The following is an 18,684-nucleotide window of genomic DNA, read 5'->3' on the forward strand; positions in this document are numbered from 1 at the left end:
TGTGTTTGGGAGAAAAAAAGTCTTGTTTTTAAAGATGTATACATTTTTATTTGAAAGGCAGATTTACAGATGAGGGAAAGAGAGTGAAAAAGGAAAAAAGCGAGAGAGGAGAGACTCATCCATCTTGGCCACAATGGCTGGAATCTGGCTGGTCCAAAGCTGGGAGTCAGCGGCTTCTTCTGGGTCTCCCATGTGTGGGATGCAGGGTCCCAAGGACTTGGGCCATTATGCTGGCCCTGCAACAAGCTTGTCTTAAGTCTGTGCTGATGCTTATGTGTATTTGGGGAAGTAGAGAGAGAGAGAACAACTCAAATTTTCAGTTCTATTTAATGTGGGGATCAGAGGGGATTGGGAAGGGTTGGCTCTGCCCTGTAGGACTTCCTACACACACACACACACACACACACACACACACACACACACACACACACACAGAGCCAGAATTGACTGACAATAATATCCATAGTATTGCCCCCAGGTTAACACATCGCAACAACACCTTAAAAGGCTCCACTTGAACCCCAGGGGACTAGTGTCAGCTTCCTTTCACTGTTTTTGCCACCGTGATTTGGATCTCTTCCTAAACTATCTGGTTTTTGTTTTCCCTGACATTTCAAGTGTCCATTTTTTATTTTGTCGATAGCTGAGATACATTTGGGTGGCTCCCATTTTTTTTTGAGGGGGTCTTCCCCATTTTGTTCCACCCATGCAATCTTTTGTTTCCCATGCAATCTTTGCAGATCTCTTTTTGTAAGTGACCGGAGGTGTCTTCTTGGAAACACTGCTCCAAGGAATAGTCAGTGTCAGTTGGCTGTGCCTGATGGGGGGGGGGGGGTCCGGAGGAGGGGGCTCCCCATCCACAGGCAGACTCCAGCTTCCTCCTACTTCAATTCTACTTCCAGGGCCCTAATTAAACGAAATTGAGCACCTGTCCACACCCCAGAGACCTTTTTGGCGGGTTCCATGACCTCCAGGTACAGTCGCCCCCGAGCTGGGACAAGCTCAAGCTCAGGACACGTGGCTCTCTAGCTGTAGAGCAGAAGCCGGGAGTGACCAGAAGCAAGCCCAGGTCTAGAATGGCCTTCCTCCTTGCAGGGGGTTCCTCAGAGCCGGGAACTGTGCCGCCGCGGCGTCCTCAAGCTGTCCAGAGAGACAAACCGCGGCCCTGAGTGCGGCGTCCTTGCCTAACCGCCGATTTCAAACTCCCAAGAGCTGTCCCGCCCGGCCTCGCTCTTTCCCTTCCCCCATTGGTCGTGAGTCAAGGGAAGAGCAATTTGATTGGGTCTCCGTCCTCACTTCCTCCGTCATTTAAGGACGTGGGCGGGCCCTGCCAGAGACGCGGACGTCTATCATCGGAGCGCGACTGATGATTGGTCTAGACACGGCTGAGCTCCGCCCCACGCCGCTCCCCTGGTTCAAACGCGACGGCGGGAGGCGCGGGGTGGAGTAGAACGCCGCCGGTGTGGGGGTGCTGAGCGTGAGTGTGGGGTCCCCCGCTCCGTCCCCCGGTTCTTCTCCTCCCGGCTGTCAGGGCCAGAGGAAAAGCCGCCCCCTTCTCACCAAGCCCCGGCTTTGGGTCCTGCGGTGTGGTTTGTCCGCCGGGACTGTGGGGGCCTGGAAGGAGGGTCAGTCAGTCTGTCAGCCTGGAGCGCACGGCCACTCTGTCCCCGGGCGCCCGGGGTGGCCTGGCGGGTGGTGCCGCGCGGGGCCAGGAGGGTTTGATCCTGGTTCTCTGGGCCTGCCTGTTCTACCTCATGTTCTCTAGTTCTGTATGTGGCCCTCCCTGCCCAGGTCCGGTCTGCCCCATCCCTACTACCCCAGCCCCTCTCGGCCTCCCTGACCTGGGAGAAGCCAGGACCTACCTCTTGGAACCAGTGCCCGGGGTATTGTACCCTGCTTGCCCTAGAAATCAGCTTGGTGAGGTCTGCTCCTTTGTGGGTTTTTTTTTTTTTTTTTTTGTTCCCCTAAAATTCATTTATGGATTTGAAAGGCAGCGTGCCAGAGAGAGAGAGATCTACTATCTTGCTGGGTTCACTTCCCAAATGGCCACCACAACCAGGGCTGGGTCAGGCTGGAGCCGGGAGTCAGGAGCTGCATCCAGGTCTCCTGTGTGGGTTCCAGGGGTGGAAGCCTGCCCTTGGTGATGCTCGTGTACAGAATGACCAGGGCTACGGCTGCCACGTAGGCTCGTGGTCCAAGCTGTGGCTTGGTCTGTACATGATGCTGGCCCCGTATTTTTATCACTCGATCAGTGACTGTATAGTCACATCTGGTGGCTCTGCTCTTATGATGTAGGGACAGAGATGCCCTTGAGTGACAGATACGTGTCAGACAAATGTTTCCTGTTAGGGTAAGTTTACAATCTAATTGTTAATTTCCATGGCCAGACTGACCTTCTTGAAACCTAGGTTCTGGGCCGGCATGATGGCATAGTGTGTTAAGCTACCACCGTAGCACCTGCATCCTGTATTGGTGCTGGTTCAAATCCTGGCTGTTCCACTTCCCCTCCAACTCCCCGCTGATGCATCTAGGAAAGCAGTGGAAGATGACCCAAGGACTTGAGCCCCTGAACCCACACGGGAGACCCTGAAGAAGTTTCTGGCTTGTGACTTCTGCCTGGCCCAGCCCCAGCCACTGTAACCATTTGGGTCCACCCAGTAGATGAAAGATATCTCTCTCTCTCATTCTCTGTAAGTCTGTCTTTCAAATCTTTTTTTTTAAAAAAGCCCACAGCCTCGGTATGGGCTGATTTCAGCTGCTTGTCCTTGATACCTAGAGGAGAGCAGGATGTCTTGAGCTTCTCTTGTTGAAAATGTCAGACACACTTGACCTTTTCCTATATCCCTTCAGCACCAGTGAGGAGATGCTCAAGTTCAAGTATGGAGCGCGGAATCTCCCGGACGCTGGGGCTGCAGAAGCCATCGCCAGCCGGGCCTCCCGGCTGAACCTTTTCTTCCAGGTAGGAACTGCCCTGCCCGTGTCGCTCACTCGTGTTTGTTCCTCGGGACTGCCCTGGGCATTCAGCTTGGCTCTTAGTGTAGATGGACGTTGCTTTTCTGGTGGTATTTTCTAGGCACTGATTGGAAAAATGTAGTTCAGACTGGAGTAGATCGCTTGCCCTTTGAAGGGAGATCTTTTCATTGTTTCTTAGCTTTTTCATGTCTGTACTAAAGTTTTTCCTTTTGTTGAAGAAGGGAAAGCAACAGAGAAACAGAAATTTTGGATCTGCTGGTTCACCCCGCCAATGGCCGTAGTGGCCTGGGTTGAGCGAGCCTGAAGCCAGGAACCAGGAGCTCCATCCAGGCCTCTCACATGGATGGCATGAGCCCACGTATTTGTGTCATTCTCCACAGTAGCAGGGAGCTGGGTTGAAATTGGAGCAGCGGCCTGACTTGAACTGCTGTTTATGGTATGTTGGCATTATGATGCTGGCTGGGCCACAGTGCTTGCCCCTGAGGGGCAGAAGCAGAGAGAGGGAGAGAGATCTTCCATCTGCTGGTTCATTCTCCAAATGGCTACAATGGCCAGGGCTGAACCAGGCCAGAGTCAGGAGCCAGGATCTTTGTTCTGGGTCTCCCCCATGGGTGCAGGGGTGCACACACTTAGCTCATCCTCTGCTGCTTTCCTAGGCGCATTTGCAGGGAGCTGGATTGGAAGTGGAGCAGCCAGTCCGCATGGGATGCTGGGGTTTTAGGTGGAGTTTTTATGTGCTTTATCACAGTCCCATCGCCCCATTTACTAATTTTTGTTTTTAAAGATTTATTTATCTTTATTGGAAAGGCAGATAAGATTTATGGAGAGAAAGAGAGACAGAAAGATCTTGTATCCACTGATTCACTCCCAAGTGGCCACAATGGCCAGAGCTAAGGCGGTCTGAAGCCTGGAGCCAGGAGCTTTTTCTGGGTCTCCACACACATGGGTGTCCCATGTGTCTTATGTGTTGTCCTCTACTGCCTTCCCAGGGTACAAGTAGAGAGCTGGATGGGAGGTAAATCAGCTGGGACACAAACTGGCACCCATAGGAGATCCTGGAGCTTGAAAGGTGAAAATTTAGTCATTGAGTCATAGTGCTAGGCCCTCGTTTCCTAATTTTTAAACAGAGGTCTAAATGCCTGTTTCTCAGGGTTGTTAGGAAGGTTAAAGGAGATCATCCATGTATAAAGCCCTTAGCACCTTTCCTGGCTCTTGGTGAGCTGAGTGATTAGTGTTAACACCGAGTGCAGGGTAATATTCTTCATAGTCATGATAACTTTCTTAAAAATATTTAGGAAGACACTTCTGTAGGACACCTGTATTGTGGGAAGTTTTTCCCACCAAAATATTGGTACTGGTGGTATTCTAACAGATCAGAGTGCAAAAAATGAAAAAGGTAAACTGTGCCATGGTGCCATCCCTGCCATCCTTTTATGTCCCAAGGGAATCGTCTCCATCTCTAACCTTAGCTGGCTGGGATGCTGCCACTCTCTAGCCCTTTTATTAGTTCACTCCAAAACGTCTCCAGTCCATAACAAAACACTTAGTGAGTTTACGAAGGGCTCCTGTTGGGCTAATGACATAATAGTCTGGCTCCCAATGTCTTGGGCGTGGACTCCATGTGCTCCTGTGATCTCATTTTATCCCAGGGTGAGATCTGTTATACTCACACTTTCAGTTAAGCAGAGCAGGGCACAGGTGTGTGCTTGGAGGGGTAAGGACTTGTCCAAGAGCATACAACTGGTCAGTGGCAGAGCCAGGTTCCAACTTTGGCTGGATCCCTCAGTTGGCCGTGTAACCCCTGGGCCACCCTGCCACCCGTGTTAGAGGCTAGGAAATGAAATGTACCTTACGGTTAAGTTTTGTTATAACAGGAAAGACTCCAGGTGAGTGTTTGGGTTCATTTATTTTGTCTTGTCATAATAAAATACCCAAGCCTGGGTAGTTTGTAAAGAAAAGGAGTTTGTCTAATTCTTAGTTCTGGAGTTCAAGAGCCCAGTGTTGGCCTGTACTTGGCGCAGGTGATGGCTTTGTGTGGTGGATGCATCATAGTGGCAGGTGCACACCCAGAAGAGGTTACTCAGTGAGAAGAGGGCAGAGACCAGAGAGGCCAGGCTGGCTTTAAAAAAAAAAATTATACTAATTTCAACTCTCGAGAAAGCATTAATCCCTCTGGAAGACCTGCTTATGTCCTGCTAGGTCCTACCCGCGAAAGCTGTTGCCACCTCAACACTGCTACTCTGGGACCAAGTCTATAGCATTTGAACCATTGGGGAGAAAGCACAGCTGAGCTGCAGTAGTGAGTTCCCTTGCTGTCCCCAGAAAAGCCATCTCTGTACTTGTAGCATGCCCCTGACGCTTCCCTGCGTGGCCAGGTGAAGTTATTCCTCTCCCCTAGCACTGCTGTTTCATTGGACTTTAGACCCAGTAGCAAATTGGCACTCCATCCCAGTAAGTCTTTAACTGGGTCTCCATTTGTCGTTTTCCTTTTGGCTCAACAGTACTTCCCAGTGTGTTCTATGTTAGAGGCTGGCCAACTTTCAGAGCCAGCAAAATGTTACAAATTGGGACAAGTGTTGTGGCATTGCGGATTGCACTGACATTTGCAACATCAGCATACCATATCAGAACACCAGTTCAGGTTCTTACTGCTCTGCTTTCAGCCTGGATCCTTGGCAATAAACCTGGGAAAGCAACAGAAGATGTCCTAAATCCTCGGGCCCCTCCCTGTGTGGGAGTCCTGAAAGGAGTTCCTAGCTTCTGGTTTCAGGATGGCTGTTGCAGCCACTTGAGGAGCGAACCAGTGAATGGTTCTGTGTCACTTTGTCTTTCAAATAAATAAATACATTAATCTTTAACAGAGGCTTCAAGTTGCTGAGTACATACGGATTTCTCACTTTATATTGTGCCAAGTCAGGATAAAAAAACTAATAAAAAGAAAAATTTATTGTCTTCTGGCCCCTTTATTTTATAAAGGAAGGACATTTTAAGATACCAAATAGGAAGAACGTCATTGTAGCATAAAGGACCATTTTAAAATTTAAATACATTTGGCTTTATAAAATAGATATTGTGTGGTGTTCATTTTTCCCCTCATTTTACTGCAGGCTGTTGAAAACTTTGTTAAAAATCAGTGCTATATTTGGTAACTCCTGCTGTAGCAGATCTGCACTCATTGAAGAAGAGAGGAAACAAAATCTTATTTTTCTAAGGAGCAACTATGACTGAAGTGACAGGGTTTGTGACCCAGTGCTTGGAAAATCCACTGAAGTCTCTTTTGGGGGAACTTGTTAATAAAGGATTCTAAGATATAATCTAGAAAATGCTTTTTTTTTTTTTAAGACTTATTTGTTTAAGAAGAGGGACAGAGATTGGTAGAAAGAGAGAGATCTTCCATCTGCTGATTGACTCTCCAAATGGCTACGTTAGTTAGGTCTGGATCAGACCAAAAACAGGAGCCAGGAACTCCATCTGGGTCTCCTACATGGCTAGTAGGGACCCAGCACTTGAACTATCTTTCATTGTCTTCCTAGATACTTTAGCATGAGGCTGGGCAAGAAGCGAAACAGTTGGAGCTCCAATGGAGAGGCAGCAAAAACAGCTTAACTGCTGGACTGCCATGTGGACCCCTGGTCTAGAAAATTCTAATTCACAAGGGAGAAGTTAGGAGCAGAGAACCTGTGCGTGTGTGCGTGTGTGCGTGTGTGCGTGTGTGTGTGTGTGTGTCTTAAGTTCTCTCTCTAGTGATTTAATTGCAAACAGTTTGTTTATGTTGTGCTATCCAGTGTTGGGCAACAAACCACTCACAAAGCTTGAAACAACAAGGATTTTTTTTCCCTTAGGATTCTGTGGGGTTGGCTGAGCTGAATTGGGTGTTTCGGCCCCTCCAGGGGCTGCCACATGCAGCTGTGGCTGTGTCTGGGAATCGAGCATGTGGGTGCTCTCTGCCACCTGCGGCCCTCATAGACCTTGCAATTTTTTTGGTCCATAATATCCTGTCCTTTGTGGGTCATGTCACCACTCATGCATTCTCGCATGTAGCACGAAAGCAGCCCTAAACAGAGTGTGAATGAGTGGCTGTAGCTGTGTTCCAGTAACGCTTTACAAGAACCAATGGAGAGTTGGAACTGGCCCACAAGCTGTAGTTTTCTGAGCCCCAGGTTAGCAGAAGCCTCTTTTAGATTCCCTAAAATAGCCAAGGCAGAAGCTGCCAGGCTTCCTAAGGGCTCCCCTGCTCAGCTGACCTGGGGTATCTGCTGTGTTATTCTGATGACCACAGTGAGCATCAGCACAGACTCAGGGGCAGAGAGCTAAATTCCATCTCATGGAGTAGGGAGCAGGAAACACCTGCAGTCAGCTGAAGTGTCACCAGCCACCGCTGCGTAGAGACTGAGATGTACTCCCATGGCCTGACACGTGGAGTCGCTGTTAAGGAGCAGGGGTTGTAGATTCGTGGCTTTAGGGAGGCTTAAGAGTCAGGTGGCCTGAGAGGTAGAGGGGGAGTCGGCTTGGAACATGCCGGATCCCATGAAGGGCAGCCATGGTCAGTGTCTCCAGCTGAGACCTGAGTGTGCTGGGATCTGAGTGTGCAGGGGACCTGAGTGTGCAGGGGACCAGCAAGGGTTGTCAGAGCTACCGCCGTGGCAGGAGAAGCCACCCATTCTGTCTTCGTTTGTTTCTGGGTAAAATCTCGTGATTTTTAAATATTGGCAGATAATTGAAATGATTTTACACATTACAGGCCAAACACAACATGTCTGTGGGCTACACACAGTCTGCCAGTTTGTAGCTGTTGCTCCCCATCATGAATAAATTTGGCTTTGTGATAGTCGCTCCAATCACATGATTTTAGATTGTTCCAGTGAATCAAAGAGACCGACATGATCTTATTAAAGCCTGTCACACACCAAAGAAGTGTCAACCATGGTTTCCTGTCATTAAGACATGGAGATGTGTTGGAACCAGCAGGGTTTGGGAAGATGGGGCCACACACTTCAGACCACGGAGAATGAAGGACATGTTCTTATTCTTGGGCTACTTGTGGGTTTTTTTTCCCCAACTACTGGAGGCAGAAACCCACAGTAATGGAATCGGCCGCATGATAATGACAGTCAATTGACGTTGCCACAGAATTGTGCTGGTAGGGTGTCGTGAGCAGTGAGTTGAGTTGGTGGCTGGTAATTTACGCTGCATGGATGTTATTGATCAAAGCTTTTAGTTATTGACAGTGTCTCCATCTGCTGCTTGCTGTTTTTAGGGGAAGCCACCCTTTATGACTCAACAGCAGATGTCTCCTCTCTCCCGGGAAGGGATATTAGATGCCCTCTTTGTTCTCTTCGAAGAATGCAGCCAGCCTGCTCTCATGAAAATTAAGCACGTGAGCAACTTCGTCCGGAAGTGTAAGTTTGGGGAACCTTTTTTTTTTTTTTAAACTGTCGCAGTAGAGGGAGTGAGAAGGATGGATGCCAAATGTGGAATACGTTAAGTTGTGGGTGGTAGCGAGGAGGAGCTCTGGTCTCAGAAAGAAAGACCCAGTTGGGTTCATGTTTGTATTCCGGTTGCACCTGCTGCAGTTCAGGGAGCAGAATCGGGTTTCTTGGTTGCAAGTGACAGACACTCAGTTTGAAGAATGAATTTACTCAGTTGTGAAGCTGAGCCAGCCAGGCCTGCCTGGTTCCAGGAACATATGGCTTCTCTGGGCCCATCTTGATGGACTTATTTAGGCATAGTCAGCACATTGCTTAGGGACTATACAACATGTTAATTTTTTTTTTTTTTAATTTGAAAGATAGAGTTACAGAGATTAGGAGAGAGAGAGGGAGATCTTTCATCTACTGGTTCATTTCCCAGCTCGAGCTGGGCTGATCTGAAGCCAGGGACCAGAAGCTTCTTCTGGGTCTCCCATGTGGGTACAGGGTCCCAAGGCTTTGGGCCATCCTCTGCTGCTTTCCCTGACCACAGGCAGAGAGTTGGATGGGAAATGGAACAGCTGATCGATGAATCAGCACCTGTATGGAATCCCAGCACCACAGACAAGGGGTTAGCCTATTACGTCACCACACTGCCCCAGGGACTGCAGCATTTAATTGTAATAAGATTTAACTTGCTCTTAATTAGTTTAATTTAATTAAAAATCGTAAGAAAGGTAGATGCCACAATTGCATATAATTCTGAATTATGTTCAGCTTGATAATATTCAGAAAGTACAGTGTTTCTTTTTTTTGTTTTGTTTTGTTTTAATGAAAGAAGAAGGTAGTGAATACAAAAACATCTAGGGCCATGGAAACTTTAGTCTGGCCTTGTTTCGTGATGTTTCTGGCTTTGCTTGCCTTCTGTGTGGTGGGTGGGCACACCCACCCTTTGACTTACACTAGTGTTTTCGACCACTGGTGACTTTGCCACCTGGAGATACTTGACAATGTCTGAAGACAGGTTTAGTTGTCACAGCTGGGGTGGGAGGGGCACTCCTGATGTCTAATAGGTGAGAGCAGAGATGTTCAGTGTTTGACAATGTCCAGCGGTCCTCCACACAGACAATGTTCTGAGCCAGCATGTTCTGGGCAGGTGGGGAATGCCCAGCCTGCCTGGCTTTAATGGCATAACGCTGTAGGTCTGGTGTCCTCCCATGTGACTCTGGTGGCTGGTCGTTAGCTGTGGGTTCTTCTGCTGGGGAGGGATGCTGACCAAGGTGGCTGTGCCCTGGGGCTCATCCTGGCTGCAATGTGTGAGGTGGAGTATTGCTCAGTATCTGGTGCTGTGGCTGGAGGGCCGGGCTAGAGGACCACGGGGTGGCCAGGCCTCTCCTCCTTTTATGAAATCTCAGGGTCTTTCCTTTCTCATGTGGTCTCTCTGTCTGGCCCCTGTGCCCCCTTCTCCTGTGACTTCTGTCCTACTGGGATTGAATGATGATTGACTCTACTTTGGATCATTTGACCAGCAGGAGACTGAGAATTATAGCTGGTCTCATCTGGACCCCAGAGGACCAGGGCATTGTGGTGGCCAGGGCTTGTTGAAATGGGTCGGGAAGGGTGTGTGTGCAATGCAGTTATCCAGAAGAGCTGGGGCTGCTCAGGGAACAAAGTCAATATATCTCTTCTGTGGTGATTGACCTCCACTAATTTTTTTTTTTTTTCTTTTTCATGTGTGAGAGGCAGAGATCAAAAGAAAATCCCCATGTGCTGGCTCATTTTTTAAATGCTTATACTGGCTTGGGCCGAGCCAGCCTGACCTCAATCAAGGTTTCCCAATCCAGGTCCACTATGTGGGTGGCAGGGACCTGCTGTACCTCAGTTGCACATTAGCAGGAAGCTGGACTTTGGAGTGGAGCTGGGACTCAAACTCAGCGCTCCAATGTTTGCAGCCATCTCAACCAGTGGCTCTACTGCTGGGCCAGTCACCCAGCTGCTTACACCTTATTTGCCTGCAGTGAAGAGAATGCGTGTCTAATAAGGCTGTGTGGGAATTAAATGAGTTAGTGCACAGGTTAGGCTTATCTTTTTAGCTGCCTGGCATGAAGTAGAAAGCAAGTGTTACCTAATAATGATTACCTAAGCCTCTGCAGCTTTAATACGTGTCCTTACGATCTGCTTGAGGTATTTGTGTGAATAAGCTCTCAGCCTTCTTTCGTTGAGTATTTAAGTTCTCAGTGAGGGAGAGGGAAGGGAAGGAGATGATATGACAAGGCCGGTTTCACACGAGCCAGCTCCAGGTGCTTTCATTGGTCTTGGAGCTGCCCTCTGGTTACTTAGCAGCCCGTCACCGAGATATGCTCAGTAACCAGGGGACCAGGTCTAACGAAATGTCGATTTATTTATTTATTTATTTTTCTAATAAGCTTTCTGGCAAGGAACTGTTTCATATTTCTGGAGTGGCTTCCTGGGGAACGCTGTGAAGAGGCCATGATTGAGAATGAGTGATTACATTAGAATGGCCTTTTTTTTTTTTTCCATTTCTGATTTGAAATCTTTTCCACGTACAGGCATGTCCATCACCTGCAGGTGCCCACATTTCTTCAGTCTCCCCATAGGAGGTGGTGATCTTCTGTGGGGACTCATTGGAGGAAATGAAACGGGACATGTGACTCCAATTTGGTGCCTCTAGCAAAAAAAAAAAAAAAGGCCCTAACCTTGGGCTGCTTGGGGCAGAGATTTTTGTTTGTTTGTTTGCTTTTATTTTGGTCTTTCTTAGGCATGCTGATATCCGTAGGACCTAAAACAGTGGCTGGAAAATTGGAGGCACTCAATAAATGCTTGTTGAGTGGGTGTATGGCTAAGTGAACGAAGCAAGTGACAACCGTTGAGCACCACGTCGCTCTGTGTAAGCAGCAGCAGGCGTGGTATTCAAGTATGCCTGGGGAGTGTCCCTCGTCATCGAAGCTAGGCTCTCCTGGAAGGTTTGACGGTCAGTAGCTGCGGTTCTGCCAGCTTCGCATTACATTTACTGTATGAGAACTTGCGACTTTTAGACCTAACTGGCCAAGAATGACCTGTGAGGATTAAAAAAAAGTTCTTATTATTACAAACTAAGACAAAGTTAAACTTTTAAAAGATTTATTTATTTTATTTGAAAGGCACAGTTAAAGAGTGACAGATAGACACACAAAGAATTTTCCATCCCCTGGTTCACTCCCCGAATGGCTCAGGTAGCCCTGGTTGGGCCAGGTCAAATCCAGGAGCCAAAAGCTTTATTCAGATCTCCCAAAGTGGCTGCAGGGGCCCAAGGACTTGGACCATCTGCTGCTGCTTTGTTGGGGACATTGGCAGGGAGCTGCATCAGAACTGGAGCAACATGACTTGAACAATTTTTTTTCTCTTATGGGATATCTGTGTGGCAGATGGTGGCTTAACTCAGCAGGCCACAGTGCCGGGCACAGGCCTGGGACCTGAGGGCACTGATCCTCATTGTTCATCCAAATGGAGCCCTCAGGATTCCATCGTGTCCCTAGAGGGCTCCCGCCACCTCCCCCTTTAGTATTGTCACACAGGGTGTTTTAGCATACTTGTTTTAGAAGGACCAGCTGTTCAGACTACAGCACAGCCCGTGCATACACGTGCCACGTACCACAATGAGAGAAAAGCCCTTTGGAGTCTTCCCTGAGACAGCCAGTGTCAGTGATTTGGCAAGTGGCAGTCTTTTTTTTTTTTTTCCCTGAAAATATTGATTATGGAAAGTTTCCAAACGTACCCACTGGCAAGGAGACGAATGTAATGCATCTCTCTGTAGCAATCTGCTAACTCCAATGATTGTTTTGGCCTGTGCTGACATCATTCTTGTTTAATTTTACACAGAAATAGGTCATATGTGGATAATGTTTTGCTGCTCGTTTCACTGACTTAGCAGGCTATTTACTGAACAAATATTTATTGGCACCTCCTAGGTGGCGGTTTCTACCTTCCTACTGGGTTACAGCCATGATGCAAGCAGAGCAAATTTCCTGCCCAGAGGAAATACAACGGGTCTTCCGAAAGTTCATGGAAAGTAATAATATGAAAAAACCATGCCTGGCATTAAAAATATTTGTACCAAAACAAATTTAACTTTTTTTTTTTAAGTTTAAAATTTATGTTTGTTTATTTGTGAGAGAGAGAGAGAACCTCCTATTTGCTACTTCACCCTTCAGACTGGGCCATACCAAAGCCAGGAGCAGGAACACAACCACCTGAGTTATCGCCACCTGACGCCTTCCAGGGTCGGTGTTAGAGGGAGCTGGCATGCAGGGTGGAGCTGGGCCTCTACTCCTGGTTCTCCGGTAGGGGATGCAGGCCTGCCAAGCAGCAACTTAACTTCTATGCTGAATGCCTATCTTTGGCATTCGCCTTTTGATTCCCTGGCCCTCAAACTCTTCCATCTTATATGCATTCTCATGGAAATTGAGCTACCTCATTCTTCTCAACATTTACCAAATTATCTTTGTTCCTAGTTTATTCAGCTTTTTTATTTTTGTGTATTTGAGAAGTCAAACAAGAGAGAGATGCCTTCCAATTCTCCTGGTTCACTCCTTAAATGCCGGCAACAGCCAGGCCGGGTCCAGCTGTTTTCATCATGAGCTTGTTTTTTTCTCTTTTATATATATATAGAAATATATATATATATATAATATATATGGACATATACTATATATAATGTATGTAATGTACATTATATATTTCCACATATATGGAAATATTAGCTTTTCTTTTAATTTTTGAATTTTATCGTACAGTTCTGTATAGTCTGGGATTCTCCTCCCTCCCAGCTCCCACACCCCGACTGATTTTTCCCATATTGTCCCAACAGTACATTTCTTTATAAGGAGTTACAATTCCATCAGCCTGCTATTTAAGTGTGCCCCAGCATTACTGGTACAGACAGTGTCAGGCAGCCCATCATCCCATTGTCTAGATATGTCCAACACTTCCATTGGGAGTCCATCTTCTGTTTGGAAGTAAGGATGCATGTTGCACTGTGTCCCCACATCTGGATATGGTAGTCTCCATTACTCCATCATTATACATTCCAATTTGTATGATGGTTTCGTTATATCAGAGAGAACATATGGTATTTGTCTTTTTTGGGATTGACTTATTTCACTGAGCATAATGGTCTCTAGTTGGGACCATCTAGTTGCAAATGGTATATTTTCATTCTTTTTATTGACTGAGTAATATTCCATGGAGTAGATGCACCACAGTTTCTTTAACCACTCTTTGGATGGGCATCTGGGTTGTTTCCATGTCTCTGCTATTGTAGATTGTGCTGCCGTAAATATAGAATCACAGACTCCCTTCTCATATTAGTTTCATTTATTTGAAAAGAGAGAGAGAGAGAAGAGAGAGAAAAAGATCTTTAATCGGCTAGTTCACTTCTCCAAATGACAGCAATAGCCAGATGGAAACCAGGGGCCTGAATTCCTTCCTTGTCTCCCTGGACCCCCATGTGGGCGGTAGGGGTCCAGGCATTTGAGCCATCACCTCTTGCCTTCCAGGATCTGTGTGAACAGGAAGCTGGAATTGGAACTGCAGCTGGGACTTGAACCCGGCGCTCCAATATGGAATGTTGATATCCCAAGCAGCATCGTAATCCCCTTGCCAAATGCCCACTACTGTCCTTTTATCTCGGAACAGGTGTGTGGATCCCTGTGACGGAGGGATTCCTTGAGGTTGAGATGGCAGATAACCGAATTTCAAGGTAGACTCGGCTGTATCAGCTTTTGCCCTCTTGGCAGTGTCTACATTCTGGGGCTTTGGGTCCTTATCTCTGCCTCAGTATTCATGACCCACTGAGCTCTTAAGTGCTGTAACCTAGAGTGCACAGGGATAAAGGATGATGTGACTTTGGAGTCACAGAAGCAGCTGATGGGGAGAGAAGTTGTGAAGGAATCTTTTTTGTTTTTTTAATAGTCACAGGCTTGAGTTCAATATGTCACTTGTTCACTTGTTAGGCTTAAAAAACTAAAGCTTTTGGATAAACAACAACAAAAAAATGGAAATCTGAACAGTGTCTTGACATTCTGACAGAGTGTTATGGTGCCTTTGCTGGCAAAGCAGTTTGTCTCCCTGTATGATGGAGATACCTGGTCCTCTACAGCGACAGATCCAAAGCCGTTAAGTTGGATGATGCCGCAAGCAACTTTGGGGCCTACGGCCTGGTAGAGAATTAAGACAAATTGGCCTTGTGCATGAGCAATGACGAGTCAGGTTCCACTCAGAAAGTTGCAAGCCGGCATTATTTGGCCAAGGATAAATCAAAACTCAAGTACTTAGATGGAAAGAAACTGAAAAAGGGCAGGGGAAGGAAGACAGGGCTTGACCTAGTGGTGCGTCTCCAGGCCGGCACAGACTGTTCACAGTGAACACTTGCAGATCCACCCATTCTTCTTGCTTGGTTCCTAAGGGAAGGTGTCTTTAGGGTGGTCGGCTGAGGGAGAGATGTGGTCTGGAGTTGATGGAGGGAAGACCCTCCCTCTGTACAAGAGAATTCAGCCTTACTCTTGCAACAGAGAAAGAGAATGAGTACTAACTATTGGGATTGGCCTGGCTAACTCATCAAAGTGCAGTTCATCCACTGTGGCTATGAAATGGCTTTCCCTTTGTCAGATTCAGCCCCTCTCATTCTGTGGACAACTTGAGTTGCGTGTGATTCTAGAATGTACGTTCTTGATATTCTCGGGAGTGTGATTCCAGGACCAGCCCCGCTCGCTGCCGTTCCCTCCTGCCGCCCCCCTCAGATACCAAAATCTGTAAATGCTCAAGTCCTTTATATAAAATATAAAAAAATTACATCTAACCTAAGCACATTCTCTCCTCCTATGCATGTATTTTAGATGGCTTATTCTGTTTAGTACAGTGCCCACATTTACCCATCATTTCCTTTGTATAGATTCAGTGAAGTGCTTGGCATGCTACAAATTCATGTTTTGCATTTTGGAACTTTCTGGATTTTTTTTTCCCCTTGTACATTTACCATCTGCAGTTGGTTGAATGTACCAATGATGAGCCTGTGGATGTGGAACCCATCAGTAAGGTGGGCTGACTGCTCCTAGCTTTATCTGGTGTTCACCTGCCAAAATGGTCATCCCTTCTAGCACCTGCTGCTCTTGTATGTCTGTGGAGAGATTTTAGATCAGCTTCTTGGGCTCCAGCATGGCCAAGATCATCCAGGACAATTTTGATCAAAAATTCAAAAAAAAAAAACAAACCCAAAAAACTCCAGGATGAATTTGCCTTCCTTTGGTTTTGATAAGGCATACATTGCAGTTTCCCCATACTGTGCAGGATTAAATTTTCACATCAGTCACTGCTGTTCCCCTTCTGTTTTGCAGGTTAGACAAGTTGCTGCATGGCCAGTGATGCCTCAGCTTAATGCATTTAAAGTGCTGAGAAGTGTGTATGAGGGCACGTAAGAAAGTTCACGGAGAAATGGAACGGGCGTGGTGGGCAGATAGCTGAGGACCCCCAGCAGCACCCATGCATGCTCACACCCAGACTGTGCCCTCTTCTGTGTGTGCTGGCCTAAAGCACCCAACGTGGACACGGGCTCAGCATACCCATTCTCCACCATGCACCTGAGCCTCCCTTTGCATCATGCGTGAGGCACCGTGACGCCTGCCTGGAGATGACCACGTGTGCGCTCCAGCTCAACAGGGAGACGTCGTGACACTTGAGCTTCCCCCTCAAAAGGGCCATGGCAGTCCCACCCCAGTACTGCCTCCCTTGAATGTTTAATCGGGCACCACTCCCTAGCCTATGAAAGGATCACCCTAGCTTTGATGGGGTGTGTAGCTTCACCTTCCCCAAGAAAAGAGAGGTTGCCTGCACTGTGCATCTCCCTTTCAAGAAATTTTACTTTGCCTAACAAACATTTCCCCTTGGATTGTGTGTGTGTGTGTGTGTGTGTGTGTGTGTGTGTGTGTGTGTAGGTGTAGTCAAGAATTTGGAGCAAACCCAGCCAAGAGCCTTGTGCCCGCAACATAATGAAAAGATAATGACGAACATTTCCATGGACATTCTGAAGACCTCTCTTGTATTGAGTTACAAACCTGCCGCCCACTTAGTCTATGCTTTGTATTCTGAAGATCTTTGACAAATTGGACTTAGAAAAGGAAGTACAACTCTAGACAAAGGAAAAAGACAGCTGCAGACCCAACCCTGCAGAGTAAATATCAGGGCTGTGTTTGGTTCCCTGGGCTAAGTCCCGTAGTCCTTGTGCTTTGAGCACTGTTGCTCATTAGGCAAGTAAAAACCTTGTCATTACTGATAGAATCCAAGGGAAATAAAATGGGGGCTGGTGGGCTAAACTGCATAGAGCATATGCAATTAAAATGGAGTGAGCTAGAAGCCAGCTCACAGCTAATTGAAATGGGAATCGTGTTGCTTTATGTCATGTTGTAAAACCGTCCACATGCTGATAAGCCTGCTTGACCACACACTGCCCGGCAGCCTTTAGAGAGGAAAAGAAAAGCATGGATTTTTATTCTGCCTCTCTCTTTCCTGCTCTACAGGATGCAAATCATAGCTGCCATGGAAACTGTACTTTGGAATTTCTGGAGCCCTTAATTTTAACTTAACATATAAAACCACTTTGGTGCCGATTTTATAATTATTCGTGATGGATGAGAAAGTGACTAAATGTCTTTTGAGAGCGGGGTGAGACATAAGAACACGTTTTCCCCCATTTCCGTTTTCATAAAGATGCATGCATCTGGAGGGCTGTATTTACCTGCGAGTAACCCTTCCATCTCCTGCAGATTCTGACACCATAGCTGAGTTACGGGAGCTGCAGCCCTCGGCGAAAGACTTCGAGGTCCGAAGCCTTGTAGGCTGTGGGCACTTCGCTGAAGTGCAGGTGGTAAGAGAGAGAGCAACTGGTGACATCTACGCCATGAAAGTCATGAAGAAGAAGGCCCTGTTGGCTCAGGAACAGGTAGGAACATTTTCACATCACACTCTTCCCTTGGCTGTTCCAGAATATTCGTGACAGAGATAGCAATCTGCTAAGTTGGCATCTAGGAGCTAGCAAGTTCACCTCTGTGACTGGCTATTGTGACATGAAAGGTCTCTTGTGGTGTCAGCTTTACTTTCTGAATCCACATTGGCTAATTTTGAAAGCTCACCGAATTCCCCTTTATTATTATTATTATTTAAAAATCATGTTTCTCTGGTTGTATTTTATTTTAAAACCGTATTGGCCTTTTTCCTAATGGATTGGAGATATCTTTCATGGCCACCAGCTGGGGATTCAGGGACATGTGCATTGTGGGGTGAGTCAGTCAGCATTGGCTTCTGTCCACTTTCCAAATATTGACGTCATGGGCCTGTGTATTTGATTTTAAAGCAGGCCACCGAAGGAGGTAGAGAAAATAGCTTTATTACATGGTGAGCAAGTTGGTTGTTTGCGATCAGGCATAGAAGCCATCTCTTCAGCTGTGGTGCTTTTCTCTCTATGAGACGTGGTCGTGTCCCCAGGTGCATTGATTGGTTTGCAGTGTTTGAGAGAGAGACGTCCGTTAGCATTGGAGCTCAAAGCTGTTCCTTAGTGACAGATGTGCTCACGTGCTTCATGGGTCGGATAACGTGCCCGGCCCTGCAGGGAGCCTGCAAATGGAATTGAACTTGCATGGCTGTTACCGTCAGGGCTCTGAGACAACCCTGGAAGTGGACGGGGGAAAAAATGCAAACATACGAAGCAGATGCTCACCGTCTAAGCATTGCAGAGGGGGAATGGAATTAGCAAATTCATTAGCAGCCCTGTGAGGGAGGTGTTGTGGGTGATCCCCACCCGGGACAGTGAGGAAGAGTTCTTGCTGAGGAGAGTTGAATGTTGGGTTCTGGACGGGTAGACGTGAGGGGAAGGAACAGGTGCAAACTTGACTGTGTGTGATACTCTGGAGGTCTGAGAATTTGACACCGTGTGTGTTGGTGTGTGTATGTGGTACTAGAATGTGGGGTGAGTGTGTATGTGTGTTTGATACTAGAGTGCTGTGTTTGTGGAACTAGAATATGTGGGTGTGTTTGTTACTCAGAAGCTGTGTGTGTTTCTAGTAGTATGCTGTGTGTGATACTATGTGTGATACTAGAAGGTGGTGTGTGTGGTACTGGAAAGCCATGGAAGGGTGCGTGTGTAGTACTTAGCACATGTGTGTATGTGTGTGTTGTACTAGGACACTGCGTGTGTATATATCTTGCTGTACTAGTATGGCGTATGTGTGTTGTGGCTTAGAACAAACAGACTGGG

General features: G+C 47.1%; 1 protein-coding gene across 4 annotated transcripts in view; it reads left to right on the plus strand.

Moving 5' to 3' along the window:
• Nucleotides 1-1,406: 1,406 nt before the first annotated feature.
• The window catches only part of CIT (citron rho-interacting serine/threonine kinase), a 164,456-nt gene continuing 147,178 nt past the window's right edge, over nucleotides 1,407-18,684 (plus strand). For 2 of the 4 annotated variants that reach the window (XM_041003643.1, XM_041003646.1), the window contains exons 1-4: nucleotides 1,407-1,477; nucleotides 2,851-2,959; nucleotides 8,231-8,372; nucleotides 17,198-17,373. In XM_041003643.1, the coding sequence (XP_040859577.1) occupies nucleotides 2,864-2,959; nucleotides 8,231-8,372; nucleotides 17,198-17,373 (414 nt within the window). In that variant the 5' untranslated portion in view covers nucleotides 1,407-1,477; nucleotides 2,851-2,863. Of the gene's footprint in view, nucleotides 1,478-2,850; nucleotides 2,960-8,230; nucleotides 8,373-17,197; nucleotides 17,374-18,684 lie in introns of those variants that run through there. The other 2 variants (XM_041003642.1, XM_041003644.1) reach the window with 1 other exon arrangement.

This window comes from Ochotona curzoniae, unplaced genomic scaffold (genome assembly GCF_017591425.1).
Source record: "Ochotona curzoniae isolate NIBS_2020 unplaced genomic scaffold, NIBS_Ocur_1.0 scaffold_274, whole genome shotgun sequence".
Lineage (NCBI taxonomy): Eukaryota > Metazoa > Chordata > Mammalia > Lagomorpha > Ochotonidae > Ochotona > Ochotona curzoniae.